The sequence below is a fragment of the Numenius arquata genome, chromosome 25, assembly GCF_964106895.1.
Source record: "Numenius arquata chromosome 25, bNumArq3.hap1.1, whole genome shotgun sequence".
NCBI lineage: Eukaryota > Metazoa > Chordata > Aves > Charadriiformes > Scolopacidae > Numenius > Numenius arquata.
In genome coordinates this window covers 6,092,220-6,109,723 of record NC_133600.1, presented here as the reverse complement: position 1 = coordinate 6,109,723, position 17,504 = coordinate 6,092,220, and the positions used below count along the sequence as shown (strand labels likewise).

General features: G+C 59.9%; 1 protein-coding gene across 1 annotated transcript; it reads right to left on the bottom strand.

Moving 5' to 3' along the window:
* Positions 1-717: 717 nt before the first annotated feature.
* POLRMT (RNA polymerase mitochondrial) lies at positions 718-17,183 on the bottom strand. Its single transcript, XM_074163622.1, has 21 exons — positions 17,076-17,183; positions 16,176-16,271; positions 14,841-15,505; positions 14,265-14,395; positions 12,710-12,896; positions 12,095-12,244; positions 11,767-11,934; positions 11,249-11,419; positions 10,307-10,546; positions 9,304-10,083; positions 8,687-8,809; positions 6,688-6,810; positions 5,602-5,781; positions 4,782-4,868; positions 4,467-4,580; positions 3,753-3,802; positions 3,384-3,482; positions 3,159-3,231; positions 2,590-2,672; positions 2,197-2,267; positions 718-1,404 (listed from the first exon to the last, which is right to left on the bottom strand). Exons 1-21 carry the CDS (start codon positions 17,131-17,133, stop codon positions 1,355-1,357), a joined length of 3,699 nt encoding a protein of 1,232 aa, XP_074019723.1. The 5' UTR covers positions 17,134-17,183; the 3' UTR covers positions 718-1,354.
* Positions 17,184-17,504: the final 321 nt, after the last annotated feature.

Genomic DNA, 17,504 nt, shown 5'->3' with positions numbered 1-17,504 from the left:
CAAGGGGCCCCATGCCAGCCCGGTGGGACAGGGCCCCAGTCCAAGCACCCACTTTTCCATCCAGCCCATCCTGTGCAATAAACGTCAGCAGCTGACAGAGCTATGCACGACTCCGTCTCTGCTTCTTTGCCACCGTCCCTCCCTGCCGCGGGTCCGGCTGCTCCCGCTCCCCTGGCCCAGCCCGGCCACCGGGCATGGCCCCAGGCTCGGCTGCGGGAGCCAGCTCCTCCTTTGAAGAGCTGCTTCCCTGCCAGAAACATGACAAGACGAAGAGCCTCCTCCCAGAACCTATCCCCTTGCCGGCAGCGCCATGTCCCAGCTCCAGCGTCAGCGAGGAAGGAGCTGGGAGCAGCTGGGGAGTGGAGGCGGTGGGTACAGGGCTGGGACGAAGGCTCAGCTCCAGCCACAAGATCAGCGAAGAGTAGTTGCTGCAGGAGCAGCCCAGGGCACAGGAGGGCTGGGAGCTCCGGGCTAGAACCACAAGGGCCGGGCAGTCAGCCCTGCTCCCGCTCCATCCACCCCTCGGGGCTGGGGGAAAGTTTTGAATCCGTTTCTGCGACAAAAGCATTTCCAGAATATTACCCCCCTGCGAATAACCGAAGCCCAAGCAGTCAGCAAAACAGCAGCAATCAGGGGAAACATCAGTCCCACCTCCCCAGGAGAGCCCAGACACCTCACAGACCTCGGGCAAAGATGCTGAGGACACGGCTCCCAGCTAGTATTTCAAAAAACATTTTATTTACAGTATCGTACACCTCCACCCCCAGGTAAGTGGTTTTCTTGGCCTGAGACCCAGTGAACAGAATTGAAACAAATCCCTGGAAATAAGAGCGAGGAGCCGCAGAGGCTGTGGTGATGGTGCCCAGAAGCTGGGGGAGGGCACAGAGAGCAGCGCCTGCCCCGCAGCCGAGAGTGGGGCAGGGAAGGGCCCTGGAGGCTCTGCTGGGGCCACGGGGGGCTGTTTGCCCCTCCAGGCAGGGACCCAGCGCTGCAGGAGGTCTGAGCCCCACTGGTGGAGAAGGACGGAGAGGGATTGCAGCCCAGGACAGGTGCTGGAGCTGGCAGCAGTAGCAGCCAGCCCCATCTAACACCACCCCTTCAGCCCCACACCGGAGATGCAGCCCCCCAGGGCCCGAAGCCCTCTCCCCATACAGTAACAGCAAACAGTGCAGACACCCTGTTCCCCACCGGCCCCTGGAGGAGTCCCAGTTTGGCCCAGTGTCTGGGTGTTGGGCTGGTATCTTTTGCTGTACTCACTTTCCCCAGACAGAGGAGCCTCACGGGCCAGTGCCTACCACAGCCTCAAGGCAACCATAGTTCAGAGGTAGTCCAGGGCCCCACTGGCTGCCAGGACTCAGCTGAAGAAATAGGTGGAATCCATCACCTTCTCGAGGTTGAATTCGCCTGGGGGAAGCAATGGAGAGATGTCAGAGGAGAGCAGGGGCAGGACGGGGAGGAGACAGGGCACCTCGGGGAGAAGCTGCCCCGAGCCCCGCCTCAGATCAGCCCCTCCGCAGCGTGGGTCAGGCCAGCAGGGAGCTGAGAGGTTCTCCAGGAGCTGATGTCCCTCCAAATTCATCTGGGACAGAGGCAGAAGAGCACCACAGCAGCAAGGCAGGGAAGGGAGAGAGGAGCACACGGCCCCAGGGTATGAACCATCCCTGCCTCTGCCAGGGATGCTCCCTCTGGGGCTGCCCACGGCGGCTGCTCCATAGCAGGGGAGCACCGCCCTGTTCTGTTTGGCAAAGGCAGGACAAAGGTTGGCCAGATGGTCTGGCAGAGGCAGGGCTGAGAGATTAGGAGGAGTTAAACTAATTGCCTTAATCCCATTGCATGTAATATCATCTAGATCCTGGCAATTACCATGCCGAGCGCCTCGCTCCCATCTCCGGGCAAATGCTTCGTGGTTGGAAACAGATGGGAGAGGAAGAACAAGATGGGACGGGATGAGCTGGGTCAACGCGGGGAAAATCCTAGGGGCTCAGCTCCAGGGAAGGCTCCAGGGGAACGACTTAAGGCCCTTCCCCACAGCTCGGCGGGAAACCCTGATCTCAGGGGACAGCACGGTGGGCCAGACCCTCACTACATCCAACCTCAGACACCACATGAGCTCAGTGGTTTCGGGGGCCATTCTCCATCTCCCTCCCCGTCTTCAAATTGCTCCCCAGCTTTGCAGTTCCCGTCCTGTGCTTCTACCTGTCTTGGGGACACTCGAGAGCTGCTCCATCAGCTTCTTCTGCCAGAGGGCTCTGGTCTCTCTGCCAGGGCTGGATGAACCAGAAGGAAAGCAAATCAGCATGGGAGCTGTGGGAGAAGGTGCACCCTCCCCTGCTCCCCCGTGCAGGCCCTGGCGACAGCCTTCAGCTCTTTGAAACACATCACACATCCCTCGTTCATGGGGGGAACCCACGGCACAGACATTACAGCTCACCCCAGGCTCACTGAGGGATTCCAGCCCCAAAACCCTACTTCAGTTCTGCAGCAAAAGGATAGGGACACCTCGTTTGTCACACCGAGCATCAGGGCACATCCAGTCCCAGGAGAGGGCGCGGGGGTGGGCAGGAAGGAGCGTGGCGGGGGTGGGAATACCTGCAGTATTTCTCCAGCATGAACTCGGACAGATCCTGCAGGATCTTCTCGCTGTGCAAAGCCACAAACTGCTGCCGACAGACCTGATCCAGGGAGCAACGGTGAGTCGCAGGTTAAACAGGCGTTTTCCCCTCCTTCCCCTCAGCGCTTCTCAGCCAAGACAGGTCAGAGGTGAGGGGCGGGGGAGCAGTGGGCAAGAGTGGGAAGCAGAGGCTGCCGGACAAGGGTGAGGGGAGGTGGGAAGCAGAAGCTGACCCCTATTTATCAGTCTATGGTACAACAAGCCCTCACAGCAGGGAAAGAGCCCAGGGCTGCACAGAGGCATCGTCTCCGGCAGGCGCTGTGTTTAACGCTGATTTACGGTCACAGATTCTCCCTCACACCCTCCTTGATGGGTTTATGGCACCAGGAAATCAGCTGCAAACGCCAGCAAGGACCCCAGGTTCACCTCACCCGGGTAAATAAATCAGCCCATGGAGCAAAGCCCAGGGGAGGCAAGGGCTGGCAAGCACCCAGAGGACAGATCAGCAAGATCCTGGCTCACAAGGGACCTGGGAGGACACTTTTACCTGGTTCATGATGTCCACGGTGAGCGCGTGAGTCCAGTAGCAATCATGGACTGAGACGAAGGTCAGACCCTGCCTGGGAGGCAGCAGAAGGTGCCACGAAGTGGTGCCAGGAGTCCCATCTCCACAGGGTTCCCTGCCCCATGCAGACCCTCTGGCTGGCAGATACTCAGGAACCAGGCAAGGAGGGGGACTCCTGGCGCCTGCAGAACCTGAGAGAGTCCCTACCTGAGGCAGTGCAGAGCCGTGAGCATCATGTGCGTGGAGTCCAGGGAGTGGATGAAGTTGGGGGGGAAAGCGTTCTTCTGCTTCACTGTATCGGGCTTTCTGCAGCACAGAGGGGGAGATGGGAGGAGCTGGGACCCTTCCAGGGCCAAAGATGACAGTGCCAGCACTGAGCCAGTGCTGACTGAGAGCTGGGGTTGATGGGGGCAGCCCTGAAGGGCCCCAGGGCCCTTCCTCCGGCTGCCTTTCTGCAGCTCAGGGGGACACCGGGAGCTTTGGCACATATTGGTGGGTTCCACTGATGGAACTTTGTCCCCAGAGCACAGGCTGAGGACAGCAGGTGCTGAGTAAAGACCATGGTTTCACACTTACTGGCTGCTGTTGGAGTTTTTCACGCTCAGGTTCTGCATGCCGCAGTTCAGCTGTGGGGAGAGAGCAGGGGGATCAGCTGCCGCACAGTGCTGCCCAGACAGCACAAGGCTTTCAGCACCATCCCGTCCTCCTGAGAGGGGACAGGGGGATGGTGCTGGCCACGAGTAGCTCTGCTCCAGAGGAAACATCCCTGCCTGCCACCATGGCGGCTGTCACTCCTGGGTGACACCTAGCTGCTCCCCCTCCCGAGGATGCCTGCAGACATCCTTTGCCCCTTCCCAGTGAGGCGCTGATTCAGCCCTGCGAGGGCTAAGAGAAGGGCTCCTGGAGGTGAGTGGCTGCGAGGACGCGGCAGGCTGAGGAGACGTGAGTCAGTGCAGCAGTGCGTGGGAGGCAAGAGCAGCGAGACTGAATCACGCGAGCCCCAAGGAAGGCTCCTGGGTGTGGGGAAGGGGCGCGTGCCCCAGATGCCTGAGTGGGACGGGAGCCGCAGAGCTTCCTCACGAGCCCACCCACACACTCCAGTCTCTGCAGAGAGCGACAAGGCTGGAGGACGTGCCTGCACACACAGATCCAACCTGCTCTGCAGGCTTACCCGCAGGTGATGCCACCCTGCCGGGCTGTAGCTTGCTGCCTGGCAGCCCGGCTGCCTTCCTCCTCCTCCCCACCATGGCAGAGGGAGCGGTCGTTGAGCCCCACACAGCAGATACTCACCACAGTGGACCTGGACCGATAGTAGGGCTGCACGATGGGGAGACCCAGTGGCGTGACCCACTCCACCGTCCGTCCCGACTGCGCAATGAGCTTGGCACTCTCCGTCAGCCAGTTCTTTAGCAGAGGGAAGGGGGGAAGGAAGTGTCTGGCATTAGTGTGGGGGACCCCATCCACTCCCCCACATCCACTCCCAGCACAGACAAGCCCGATTCCTGCCACCGACTGCGACAGTCCCCCACAGAGCATCTCACTTCCCTTGTCCATGTACAGGTGGGCCAGGGAACAGAGAGAGGTAAGAGGCAACAGAAACCTCACCTGGATATCTCGCGTGGCTGAGAACATCTCCTTGATGCCGTTGAAGACCTGCTTTACGAGGTAGTGAGATGCTTCCCACAAGTATTCCTGCACAGATCAGAGGCAGAGCGAGGGGTCAGGGAAAGGGGCAGCAAAACATGCAAAGTGCTGGGACCGAGGGTGAGCTAAAGGAGCATCTCCCCATCCCTGGGGCCTCAAAATCGCCTCCATCACAGACTGTGCTGTCTTCAGCTGCTGCAGATGGCTGTGGGCTGTGATGGAGGGAGACTGAGATCAGCATTTCAGACGGTTCCTCGTGCGGTGACAGGCTGATCTCTGTGTAACGTCCCTGGACAAAGGGGAGGCTCATCTGCCCCAGGAAGGTAACACACAGCAGAAACTTCCAACCTGCTCAGCAAGGGCTGTCCCATGGCGGGGTCACAGAAGAAGAAACAGGCCTCAGGAGGAGCAAGCCTCCAAGAGCTCTGCCAGAGACAAGGGCCACTTCCAGAGGGAAGGGCACAGCCACAAACCTTGTTTTGCATCTGAAACACCAGCCGAGGCTGTCATGCCACCAAGCTGGGCCCAGGAAGGATAAGGAGCAGCCCCACCTGAGGAATCCCTCCCTTCCCACAAGTGGTGGCAGACAGCTCTCCTGCAGGCAGGACAAGCCCGGCACAGGCACAGGGGCTCAGTCCCACACGTCTCTCTGCTCCCTGAGTGGGGAAAGGAGAGAGAGAGGCAGGAAGGAAACCTGCAGGAAAGGCGCAGGTACCTCTCCCCAGTGGGGACTGAGAGCTGAGCAAAACACTGCCGGGGGAGGCCGGGGCAGGAACGCTACCTCAGGGAACTCATCGATCTCCTTGAGACGTTTCTCCATCTGCAGCCGCCCGCCGTAGCGTGTGACACCGTACACCACCGTCATCACGGTCTGCTTCACCACCTTGCGGCTGATGAAGCCTTGCAGCACCTGGGCGATCTTCACTCCCTGTTCAGCATCCTTCTTCCGAAACTCCTCCACCTGAGGAGGAGAGCACCCCGGGAGGTCAGCCCCACTGCGAGCCATGCTGGCCCAGGCCACCTCCACGACTGGGGGAGAGTCGGGGGGGGCCTGAACCCCCATCAGAGACCCTGCAGACCATTTTCACCAGCCCTGGTTAATAGAGACCATCTGCTGAAAGAATCAAGAGGCATCTGCACAGCACAGATAACATGCCCGCAGAGCCTCCCACTGCTGCCTCAGCAGAGCGGTGTCACTCGGCAGCGCGGTGATGCCGGACATCACAAGGACCAGGACTATGGCTCAGGATGCAGGTTCTCCAGCCTCTGCCACCCCTAGTGATAGCTCTGAGCAAACCAAGCCCCCTCTGCCTGCTCCTCCCACCCTGGTGCAGTGCTGCCTGGAGAAAACACGCCGAGTGCCAGGGCTTCGATGCCAGGGGGCTGAGTTTGGTAGATCTCAGCACGCTGCCCAGCAGGCTCCTTGCACATCAATATCTTGCCAAGAGAATCGAAGACTTAGCAGCAGTGCCAAGGGCTGAATCCCTTCCTCTTCCTCCTACCCAGCTCAAACGAAGAAAATCCCATAACCTGTGGGCCAGCCAGCTGTGGCCACAAGATGAGGAACACTCTCTGCTCTCTTCCACCACTCTACCCTGCTTCTCCCAGACTCCGTTCAGGAGAAGTGAGGACAGCAGAAATCCCAGTGGGTTTCTCATAGCTCTGTCAGGACAGATCTCCAGCTGGATCCCACTGCAGCTGCTGCAGTGGTTCCTGTTCTGGGAGAGAGAGACTCTGCCTGCGACCAGCTCGTGCTGCTCTTATCTTGGCCCTTCTCCTCGGGAGCTGGAGTGACGCTGTCAACGCAGTGGGATGAGATGGAGGCAGGTCCAAGAGGACACCTCCCCGTGTCCCCACTGTGCCTCACCTGCTGAGCCACAGCGCTGTAGACATCCTGGGGGACACTGCAGGGCATCAGATTAACGGAGATGGCACCAATAAGGTCCCGGCCAAGAGCCGCATAGTGCTGCAGACCATTGCAGGAGCCGTCCTGTGAGCGGGAAGAGCAGGGTGGAAACAAGGGGTTAGTGCATGGATGGAGTGATGCTCAACAGCAGATACACCTGGCTCAGGAGGTTATTGCCATTTTCCCCTGTCTCTTCAGCCAGGTTTGAGCTGACCTCCCAGCAGTGGCTGGGGCCACACCAGTTTCCATTTTCCTTCTAGACAGTTTTCCTGCCTGGGTCTCATCACTAATTGCTGTTTAAAAAAGAAAACCTCACATCACACTGCCCCCTCCATGAATTTTTCACAGACACCAGAGCTCCATGAATTTTTCACAAACACTGAAAATCAGAAGATTTTGAAAACATCTGGGATGCTAAAAGAAGCCCCAAAAGCCAGCAGTCAAAACAGGCTCAGAATGCCCCAGAGCAGGAGTGGGACCGGAGCCAGGCCAAGCCGCAGATCGCTCAGGAAGCCACAGCCGGCTCCAGCCCGTGGTGTTGCCTCTGCTCTGCGGCCGATGAAAACACCCTTGTGCGGAACCCATCTCACACCCAGCCTCTCCCAGTTAGAGAGACATGCTGACTGATGTCACAGCAGCAGCCCCAGTAGCCCTCCCAGGACCCAAGTCAGCCTGGAGGAGCTTGACAGGACCCAAGCGATGGCACGTGAAGGTCCTGCCATTCTCCAAACAGCAGAAGTGCTTCTCAGGGAAGATGTGCTGCTGCTTTGGACCATCCCTGCTCCTCCCGTGCCTGGGCTCTGCCTGGCCGAGGGGATCACCCCTCCTCTACTCTGCTCTCCCTCCTTCCTACCGCCCGCAGTGCAGGAGAGGAGCCGGGATCTGGCAGGGCTCCGGCAACCCAGCTGCGGCACGGGAGCTGCCTCCATTAACCAGGGCTGATGACTCAGGTGGAAAGAGGCTCGGGTGCCCTCCAGAAGCTGTCCTTGCTTGAATTTCATTAACAGCACCCTCCACACACCCCCAGCTGCTCTCTTGATCTTTTGTTGTTATAATAATATCAGTTTAGATAGTCTCATACACATTCCAGACCATTGCTACTGGCAGAATACACCCCTGTTCTCCCCCTGCCTTCACTTCATTAGGGCCATCTGATCTTCTAATGAGATAAATGAGCAAACCCCTCTCACCAGGAAAACAATTAATCACTGTCTCCCGTGCAGCAGGGGGATTTATCAGCACAGACAAATAGCTGGCTGGGCAGCGGCTGCAGAGAGCGCTGTGGATCTGTGGGGACACAGCAGAAAGAAGGGCTGAGTGCTGGCTAACGGCAGCCACTGCCTGGCCCCTCTGCAGCCGGGGAGGAGAGGCGCCCTCAGAGAGCTGAGCAGCACCCGAGTGACTGCAGATCAGCTCTATCCCCCTGCCAATCTTTAGGGGACCAAACCTCCCATCTTCTGCTCCCGCGAAGCTGCTTGGCTCCAGCCTCAGAACAGGAGTGGAGCAAAGGCCCCCGAAGCCTCAGCGTGGCCCCAAGCGCTTCGGATGGGCAGGAGCTGCCACGTCCCACCCGTCCCATGTCCCACCTGCGCTGCTTCCTGCATCCCACCCTGCTGGATCAGGCTGATTCCCAGCCCTGATCCCACAGCTGGAGGAGGTGGGACTGGCCCAGCTCTCACCCCGCGGGCAGTGACGGCCATCTCCCACACAGGCTCTGCTCCAGCCAGGAGAGGCAAAGCAGCACTTAACTGTTCTGGCTCATTAACGGCTGCGCACAGCAGCCAATTACTGGAGTTCTCAAGCCAGGATGCCTGTAGACTGCACTCCTGCTCCTAAGGAAGCCTGGCCATGTGGGCAGCAAATGCAGCATTGGAACCCTGGGTGCTTCTGCCCAGAGCTCCCTGCCCTGCTCTGGGACAGGAGGGCACACAGGGGACACGCGGGTCTGTGGGGCTCCCACCTGGTGAACCGGGAAGTGGGAGACGTAGGCTGCCGGATCTGGGGACCGCGAGGCTTTGGCGATTTCCATGCAGCACGCTAAGGCTTGCCAGGGCTCATCGGTGTTCATCCACCACTTCCTGCCCTGGGAACAAGAAAGCACAGGATGGTGGGAGCAGGCCAAGGCACCTCAAAGCAAGGGCAGTAGCCCCTGTGCTCCCAGGATATACTGGGCACCTCGTCCCACCATTTCCCTAATATTTCATCATCTTTTCAGATAGAAATGTGTTATTTAGGAAACTCTGCAACGCTTTTTTCCCTTTTTCCTGTCAAGGCGTTCTTTCAAAATGTTTTTGTTTCAAAACCGATCTGATTTCCATTTTATTTTACTTCCTAGAAGCTACACTAAATAAGAGGAATGGTTAAGTCTCCTCTGAAATTAAAGACATTGATTCCTTTTTTCTTTACCATATTTGGACAATTCCTATTTGGACTCAAACGCAGAGGAACTTCCCTGCTCTTCAGTTCGGTCACTGAGGGGAACCTCCTGTAGCTGCAGGCTCCCGGAGCCCCCTCGGTTCCAGGTCCCCTCCCTCCACCCCAAGCATGAGCAGAGCCCCGCAGCCGCTCCCCACCCACCGTCAGTGGGTAGTCGGCTGAGTCCAGGATCTCCTCCATGATCTCATTGGCGTACTCCAGCCGCTCCTGCAAGCCGTTCTTTTTCTTCAACCCCGTGAGGTTAATGAGGTGGATCTTCAGCCAGTCGAGGCCCTTGGGCCCCAGCGGCCTCCCCTCCGCGAAGAGCAGGATGGCCCGGGTGACATCGTTACCGAGGTGGTTGAAATAAGGCGGGCAAGGGTAAGTCCTGCCTCGGAAGTCCATGTTGTGAGGAAACCAGAACACCTTGTCCCTGACGTAGTTGGCAATGGAGAGCTTGTAGAGTGCGTCCATGCGCAAGCTGTGCATTTCAGCTGCCTTCTTCTTGCACAGCAACAGCTCATGCTTCTGGGACTTGTTCCAGGTCGAGGAGCTGCCGGAAGCAGCAGGAGGCCTGGGGGCCTCCGAGACGGGCGGTGGGATGTCCAGCTTCTCATTGCCTTTGTCATTGAAGATGGATATGATGATATCCAGCACTGGCTGGTTAATCTTCCAGGCGCAGTTGCCCAGCTGGTTCAGGGCATCCAGCACGGGGTGGAGGTTCACCAGGGGACACTGCTCCAGCAGCAGCTGGTGCTGGGCGGCCCCATCCACAAACCGCATCAACTTGGTGTCGTTCAGGACAAAGGCACCAAAGTGGGGGGAAGTCCAGGGCACTGGGGGGCACAGCATAGGTATGGCGGAGGAGTTAAAGGTCAGCAGGGTCTCTGCAGCGTCTGACATGATCTGGGAGAAAATGGGATGGGGCTTTACCAGCCCGACCTGGAGAGGAGAATCAGAGAGGTGAAGGCAGAGGATTAGAGCTGGAGTCTGGAAGAGCATATGGTCAACCAGCCGTTAACATAACGATCACGTGAGGTACTGACACCATCCCCACAGAATCAGAGGCTCCTCTAAGTGTCCCTGAGCAGGAAAGGCAGCAGGGAGGGAGAAGGTGATGGAGATGAAGAGGCGACCTGCCCAGAGCGCCCAGGACACAGCTCACCTGCCAGCTGCTACGGAAGGAGTAGATGTGGTAGAGGACAGGGATAAGCTTGGGCTCCAGGCGGGGATTGAGGATGTTCCTGGGCACCTTGACAGCCTGCACCAGGAGCTCCAGCATGTGCATGCCCAGGCGCATGATCAGCATGTAGGGCCAGCTGCAGTCCTTCAGGTTCAGGGACAGCCCAAAGCCGGCTTCTGCCACCAGCTTCTCCCAGTATTCCCGTGGCAAGTACTTGTCAGGCTGGGAGAAGGAAGGAGAAAATTGGGTCAACTGGAGAGACCAGCCGTGCTGCTGCCAGGAGGTTTGCTGGGTGGGATCTACGTCCCTGGAACAGGGCTCTGAGAAGGACCTTCCTGTCTCCATGTCCCTGTCAGGTCCTCCCTGACAGGGGTGTTTGGGGAAGGGCAGCTGACACGGCTGGGGCAAACCCAATGGTGATGCCCTGCTTCTGCTGCAGGGCAGGACAGTGGTGCTGCAAAGCCCTTTCTCTCGCCACATCCCTGTGCTGACACCTTGTCCCCACACCATCCTGACCCAAACCATCCCAAACTGCAGATCTACCTCTCCCTGGCCATGCCACACGGCTCTCATCCAGCCCTTGAACTGCCCAGACCAGTGGCCTTGCCTTCTTCTCCCCTCCGGGCCTGCAGAACGCACCCTCCCTGAGCCCCAGAGCTCTTCTGTGCAGGATGCCTGGCTCCAGGGGATCGGCTCTGATGATTTAAAACCCTTGGGCTCAGAAATACCCCCTGCTATGTCAGAACCCGCCTGCCCAGTGCTAGACGGGGCCTTACTGGTGGTTCTGGGTGGCCTCAGCAGCAGCAGATTCCCAGACCCTGGACCTTGTGCTTGTGAGAGGTGGACAAACCGCCTCACCCCATCTCCACTCTGCTGCTCCGTAACCCACGGCCCCCGGGACCCCCTCTCCCAGGCATTTCCTACCCGGCCATCCTTTGCCAGCAGGTGGATGTAGTCCTTATAGACCTCCTGCACCTTCTCCAGCTGGTGGCTGTGCAGCTTCCTCTGGGTGACGTATCTGTTGTAGACTTTGGAGCCCAGCTCCCTGGCCAGGACAGCCAGGGATTCTCCTTGTGGAGAGAGGGTGCTGAGGATCTGAGAAAGGGGAAGGCAAAGTGGGTCTTAAGGAGGGAGGAACAGAAGGATGGAGCAGAGAGACAAAGCAAGAGTAAAAGCCCCTGTGTGGGGAGTGTAGAAAGGTGCTGATTCCCGAGATGCTGAGCAGATGATGAGGAAGGAAACGTGGCCAGGACAGAGCAGGGGCTGCTCTGGCTGCTCAGCACAGGCAGCAGACGGAACCTGCACCTAAAAACCTGGGCAAACTCCGAGGATCATGTTCCAATTCTGCTGGGCCAAGCAGGACATCAGTGCTTTGTGGCAGCCCCATGGCCACAGGGGCAGCCCCGTTCCCATGGCTCTGTGAGGGCAGGGCAGGGTCCTACCTGCAGCATGATGGCCACGTACTCCTCATCCGGCAGCAGGCACAGGTAGGGATACAGAGTGTTGTACCCTGACACCCTCTTGAGCTTGGACATGTTGTGCTTCGACTTCTGCAGGGCCTGGAGGATGGAGTCGTGCCACCGGGAGCGAAGGGTGCCCAGCAGCTTGCGCTGTGCAGAAACGGAAGCAAGACTGTAAATGCTGCAGTCTGTCACCAAAAAGCTGTCCCCCTTTTTATGCCACTGACCCCTGCATCTCTCCCACAGGTCCTGAGGGTGGAACTGCCCCTTCCCCTCCAGACATGCAGCCCCCAGATGCCCTGAGCTTTACCGCTTTAATGGCCTCCGGCGTCAGAGGTTTGGTGGCCTCCACTGACTCGATGGTTATGGTATTGTCCAGCTCCATCTCCAGCTGCTGCTGAAAGCGCTCCTGCAACTCCTGTACGGAGAAATCCAGCTTGGGGTACGACACCGTCTTCTCCTGCAACAGAAATGAGGCAGTAAATGCCAAAAGCCAGCAGAAGAGAAGAGATGCTCGTTCTCCCAGCTTCCCCACAAGAGGCATAATGTACGAGACCCTGATGAAGGCACCTTTCTTGAACCTCTGAGTCCAGAGGTCTGATGTCCTCTGGCTGGCAAACCCCAGGGAGTCTGCAGTAACAGGCCCCTCCATAGGTTGCTCTATGTCACGGTCAAGCATCCCTCTGAGCACCCTCTCCAGTGTCTGAAGGTCACCTCCAGCCCCCCCACCAGCCCTCGGTTTCTCTGCTCCTCTGTAAGGCTGTTGGCAATTTGATGATTTGTCTGGGCTATTGAGCAGAGATGGGGCTAAAAAGTTCTTCCCATATTACAGTCCTGGGCTGGACCTGAGGACACCTGTGAAGACCATCTGGCAAGCTCCAGCACCCCCTCAAGCTGAGAGACATCCCTGAGCTCCGTGGCTTACTTCAGAGTAGAAGTCCTGGAGCAGAGAAGACTTGCAGGTCTGGGGCTTGGGTGGAGGGGGCAGCTGGTAGTCGGGATGGAGGATCCTGATGGCCCTCAGCACCTCCTCCTTCTCATCTTCCTCAAACAGGCACTTTTGGAAAAGCTCATCCACATGGAAGCCGTCACTCTTCATCTGCTGCACACATCTGGGGAGGGGCAGACAAGAAAGGCTTAATCTCTCACAGGGGACTGCGCATCTTGTACAGAAATCAGCATGTAATGAGGCAGGGAACAAAGTTTTTAAACAGAAGACTAAGCGTGCAGAAGAGGAGACAGATGGGGATGACCCTTTTGAGGATCCAAGAGCCTTGACTGTATCAGACTTTTCCTTCCTCACGTGTGCCCCGAGCAGCGTCACCCAGACCCCCCGTGAGATACAGCACAGGACGAGGAGCCACCCCTGCCAAACCCCTGGCAGCCACAACAGCAAAACCCTCTCCCAAAGCAGGGCTTAGGGGCTGGCACCCACCAAGAATCAGCTCTGAGCACAGAGAAGGAGACTCCAGGAGTGCCACCCGCCACACCACTGGCTCCCAGCACCCGTCCCCTGGGCCACCCTTCATGCCAGGACAGCTGCAGGAGGGTGCAACCTCTCACGCTCATTGGAAAGGCTCTGATAGCCCCAGGGAGCAGGATGTGCCCCACACACTTGCCCTGGGGTGCTTCTTCCCTTCTGCATGCTCCTCAGAGCATGCTTCATGCAGCGACCACCGAAAGCCCTGTGGCAACTTGTGCCTGATGGGGCCGATGTCTGCCCAGCCCCGGGCAAGGGAAGAGCGGTGCAGAAACGGGCATAACCAGGAAACCCACAAAGGCAGATGCCTCAGTCCTCCACGAGCGTGACTGTTGGGCAGGCTGGCAGCGGGACATTGGTCCTGCGGGAGCACACAGGCTCTCCCTGCCCTCTGCCAGGAGCCCGTTCCTGGGGCTGCAGGAGCTGCTGGGGTGGGAGGTGCCTCCAGAGCACAGCCTGTCCCCACAAGGTCACCCACCTCTGGTTACAACGATCAATTATCCACCCTCCAACCTGCACCTCTGCCGAGCAGCGGCTTTCACCTTCACTCGGGTGGGGAGGCTGAGCAAAAAGATGTGGGTTCCTTCACCCTCAGATAACCCTGCTCTGCCCTCCAGCCCCAGCCAGCGGATGGGAACCCCCAGGGCTGGTCACAGCTCGGGCAAAGGGGTAGGGGACTGCGGTTCATGGGCCGAGCCCAGGAGCAGAGCTCGCACGGCTGTGGCAGGAACAGCCTGAGCACCAGGAGCAGCCACAGCTCCTGCGAGGAAGCTCCCCCCCTTCCCTGCAGCCCCCATCGCTGCCAGGTACCAGAATCCCCTGCAAGCACCACCATCTCCCACTCCCCGGCCCCATGGAGGATGCTGTGGGACCGCATCCTCCTGGCTCTGCCAAGCTGGAGCCGGAATTGGGGCACAGCAGAGCCCAGAGCCCCACCTGCCGACTGGCCCGGTCCATGCCAGCTGTGGAGATGCTGCCCCGGGGCCCGGTGAAGTGTTACCTGTGGATGGCTTTGGCGGATGACCGGATCCGGCCCATGCACTCCAGCACTGCTGCGTAGGAGTCCAGACTGGGACGGAGCCTGACGGACTCCAGCATGGAAAAGAGCCGGTTGATGCGCTGCAAGCGGCCCTGAGGATGAGACGGGACGGGGGCTGTGGGCACAGACACAAATCACAGCTGCACGCCCCTCTGCTCCTGTGCAGCTTCAGTCCTGCCCCATCCCCTTCTTCCCCTCAAAGCCACCGCAAAGGGATCAGTGGCCTCCTGCCAGGTCTGTCCCTCTCAGCAGAAGCCAAACCCTCAATCACAGAATCATGGAATGGTTTGGGTTGGAAGGCACCTTAAAGACCATCTCGTTCCAACCCCTGCCCTGGGACACTTCCCACTACATCAGATTGCTCAAAGCCCCCTCCAGCCTGATCAATGAGCACCTGCTGAAGGCAGATGTGACAGACACAGATAAAACCACGACCGCTGCTTCTACAAGCAGGAGGCTGTTCCTCCTGAGCCACCCCCGTCTCCTCCTCGGCCACACAGAAAACCTGCCAGGCAGACCAGGGCAGCAGCTCGGTACCTCTCTCGCCCAGCTACGCATCACGACATTGTATGCATTGACGTTCAAAAGCTTTCTCTTCACTGGGGAGCTGTGGTACAGGAGAAGGAACCTCTCGGCCTCCTCTGGCTTCTGCAGGAAGAGGAAGCACTCGAGACTGGACTGGATGGTCTGCTGCAACATCTTGTGCTGGCTGCTGTCCTTGTCCTCTGGCACCCTCCGAGGCCTCTGCGCCTTCGCACCCTCCTTCACCGCTGCCACCCTGGGCTTGCCATGGGCATGGACGTGGTGGGAGCCAGTGTGGCTCTGGCTCCAGCCAGCAGCCACTTTAGCCTTTGGGCTCTTCGGGTTCTTCTTGGTTTTAGCTTTGGCCTTCACCTTGCCCTTTGGTTTGGCCTTGACCTGGCCCTCCAGAACCAGCTGGGAGGCGGCGATGGATAATTTCCGCTCCACCTTCAGCTGCCGGATGTGCATCTCCTTCTTCAACTTCTCAACCCAGCTGCTGGGCCGGGCCGGGCTCTCTGTCGTTCCCCTGGGAGCCGGCTGCTCCTCCGCAGGGCCAGCAGCCACTACCTTCTGCAGCGGGTCCTGGTACTTGTCATTTCCCAGCAGGGCCAGCTCCACTTTGTTTACCGTCGCCTCTGGGATGTTACTGGCTTGGAGCTGCTTCACTCGAGCCTTCAGCACTGCCAGGAAACACAGAGCCGGGGAGAGGTGAAGGGATGCAGCAGAAGGTTGTGTCCTACCTCAGGGCCTTGCGTCAGGGAGCGCCCAGTAACATGCTCAGGAATAGAGAGGCCACACAAGGACCTCTCCCCTCCTCGGCCAGCCCTGCTCCCAGCACTCAGCTGCTCCGACCACTGCCTTTCTGGGATCCATGCGTACCCTGTGGCCCAACCCTGCATCCCAGGAACCCCAACAATGGCACTGGAAGGGAAAAAGCACCCGCTCCTGCTTGTCTATCCTGCTGCCCGGTCACTTCACCGAGCTTCTCTCCAAGGACCTTGTGCCCTGCTTCGGCTCACACAGGCAGAGAGCCCAAAGCCAGAGCACGTTCCAGCTCAGTCTGCAGGGCCCTCATGCCCCGGAGGGACTCTTCTACCCTCCCCTAGGACCACTCCGTGTTTTAGAGCAAGTCAACGCTCCCTGTGGATAGGGTGGGCCTCCAGGCCCTTAAGACAGAACAGAACTTGCTCAGGGACTCCAGCAAGTCCACGAGAAGCCCCACATCCTTGCCCAGGCTCCAAGTATTTACAGTCCTAAAGACCTTCTTCATGGCTACAGAGAATGGAAAGACTCTGACAAAACCTCCCAGGCCACTGATGAAGAGAAGCCCCTGCAGCTCTCCTGACTCACCTTCCAGCAGCTCCGTCCTCTCGCAGACACCATTTCTCTTTGCCTTCTCCTTGGTGCTGGCAGAGGAGTAGCTCCTGAGAACACTCCATGGGATCCCTCCAGAGGAAAGACACAAAGACGGGGAGATCAGAGGCAGCTCCAGCCCTTACACCGCTCACTGCCCCACAGCCCTGCCCCACGCCACGGCTGGGCCCCAGAGGGCGAGTGGCATTTCTCAGCTCAGCCTGCAGTCCCAGCAACCCCAGAGCAGGGCCACAGAACGGCGGGCAGCTCTGTGCCAGCAAGTGACGGGCACAGGGACACCCCCACCCTTGGCTCTAACCTCTTGGTTCTCTCCTGGGGGACTGCAGGGACACCACAAACGCCAGTGCTGTTGCATGGGGTGACAGGACCCCCAGAGCAGGCAGAGTCGACCCCAGAGTGGTGACAGGACCCCAGAGACCCCCCAGTTCCACCCTTAGAGAATGACAATGCCCCAGGACACCCCCAGCCCCACCTCTATCCCTGGGGAGGGTGTCGACCCTCGTATCCCCCAGCTCTGCCCCAGCAGAGGGCTCGGGATGTCGGGGACCCCCAGCCCTGTCCTGAGGGGATGCTCTGGCCCACAGGGACCTCCCAGCCCCAGCCCTATCCCCACGGTTGGGGTCAGGCCGCCGGGACCCCACGGCCTCAGCTCCGTCCCGGGGGGGGAGGGACAAGACCCCAGGGACCCCCACTCCACTGCTCCCGGCCCGGTGCCCGGCCCACCCCCGGCCCGCCCTCCCCGTTCCCGGTGCTCAGCCCACCCCCAGGCCGCCCGCCCGGCCCCTCACCGTCCCGAGTGCCCAGCCCACCCTCGGGCCGTCCTCCCCGTCCCCGGTGCCCGGCCCACCCGCAGGGCCACCCTCCCCGTCCCCTCACCGGCGCCCCGCAGCCGGGCCGGGCCCAGCAGCGCCGCCCGCAGCCGCAGCACCGACATGGCCCCGCGCTAGGCCGCCATGCCGCGCCGCGCGCACCCACTGCGCAGACGCCGCGCGGTGCAGGCCGGGAGCGGGAGTCCTGTCGCGGCGGACTACAACTCCCATCATGCAGCGCGGCCGCGCCCCGCGCCCCCTGGCGGCCTCGGCGGCCCCGACGGGACGGGACCGGAGCTGGCGGGAACTACGACCCGGCGGGAGGATACACGGGGCGGGGGGGGTCACGGACGGTCCAACGGGGGAAGAAGAGGGGCGCGGGGCCGCCCCACGCCCCTCCCGGCCCCGATGCGCCTCAGGCCGGGCTGCAGACGGACATCACCCCCAGGCCCAGGGCAGCCCCGAGCCCCCCGCGGGGCCCGTCCCCTGCCCGACC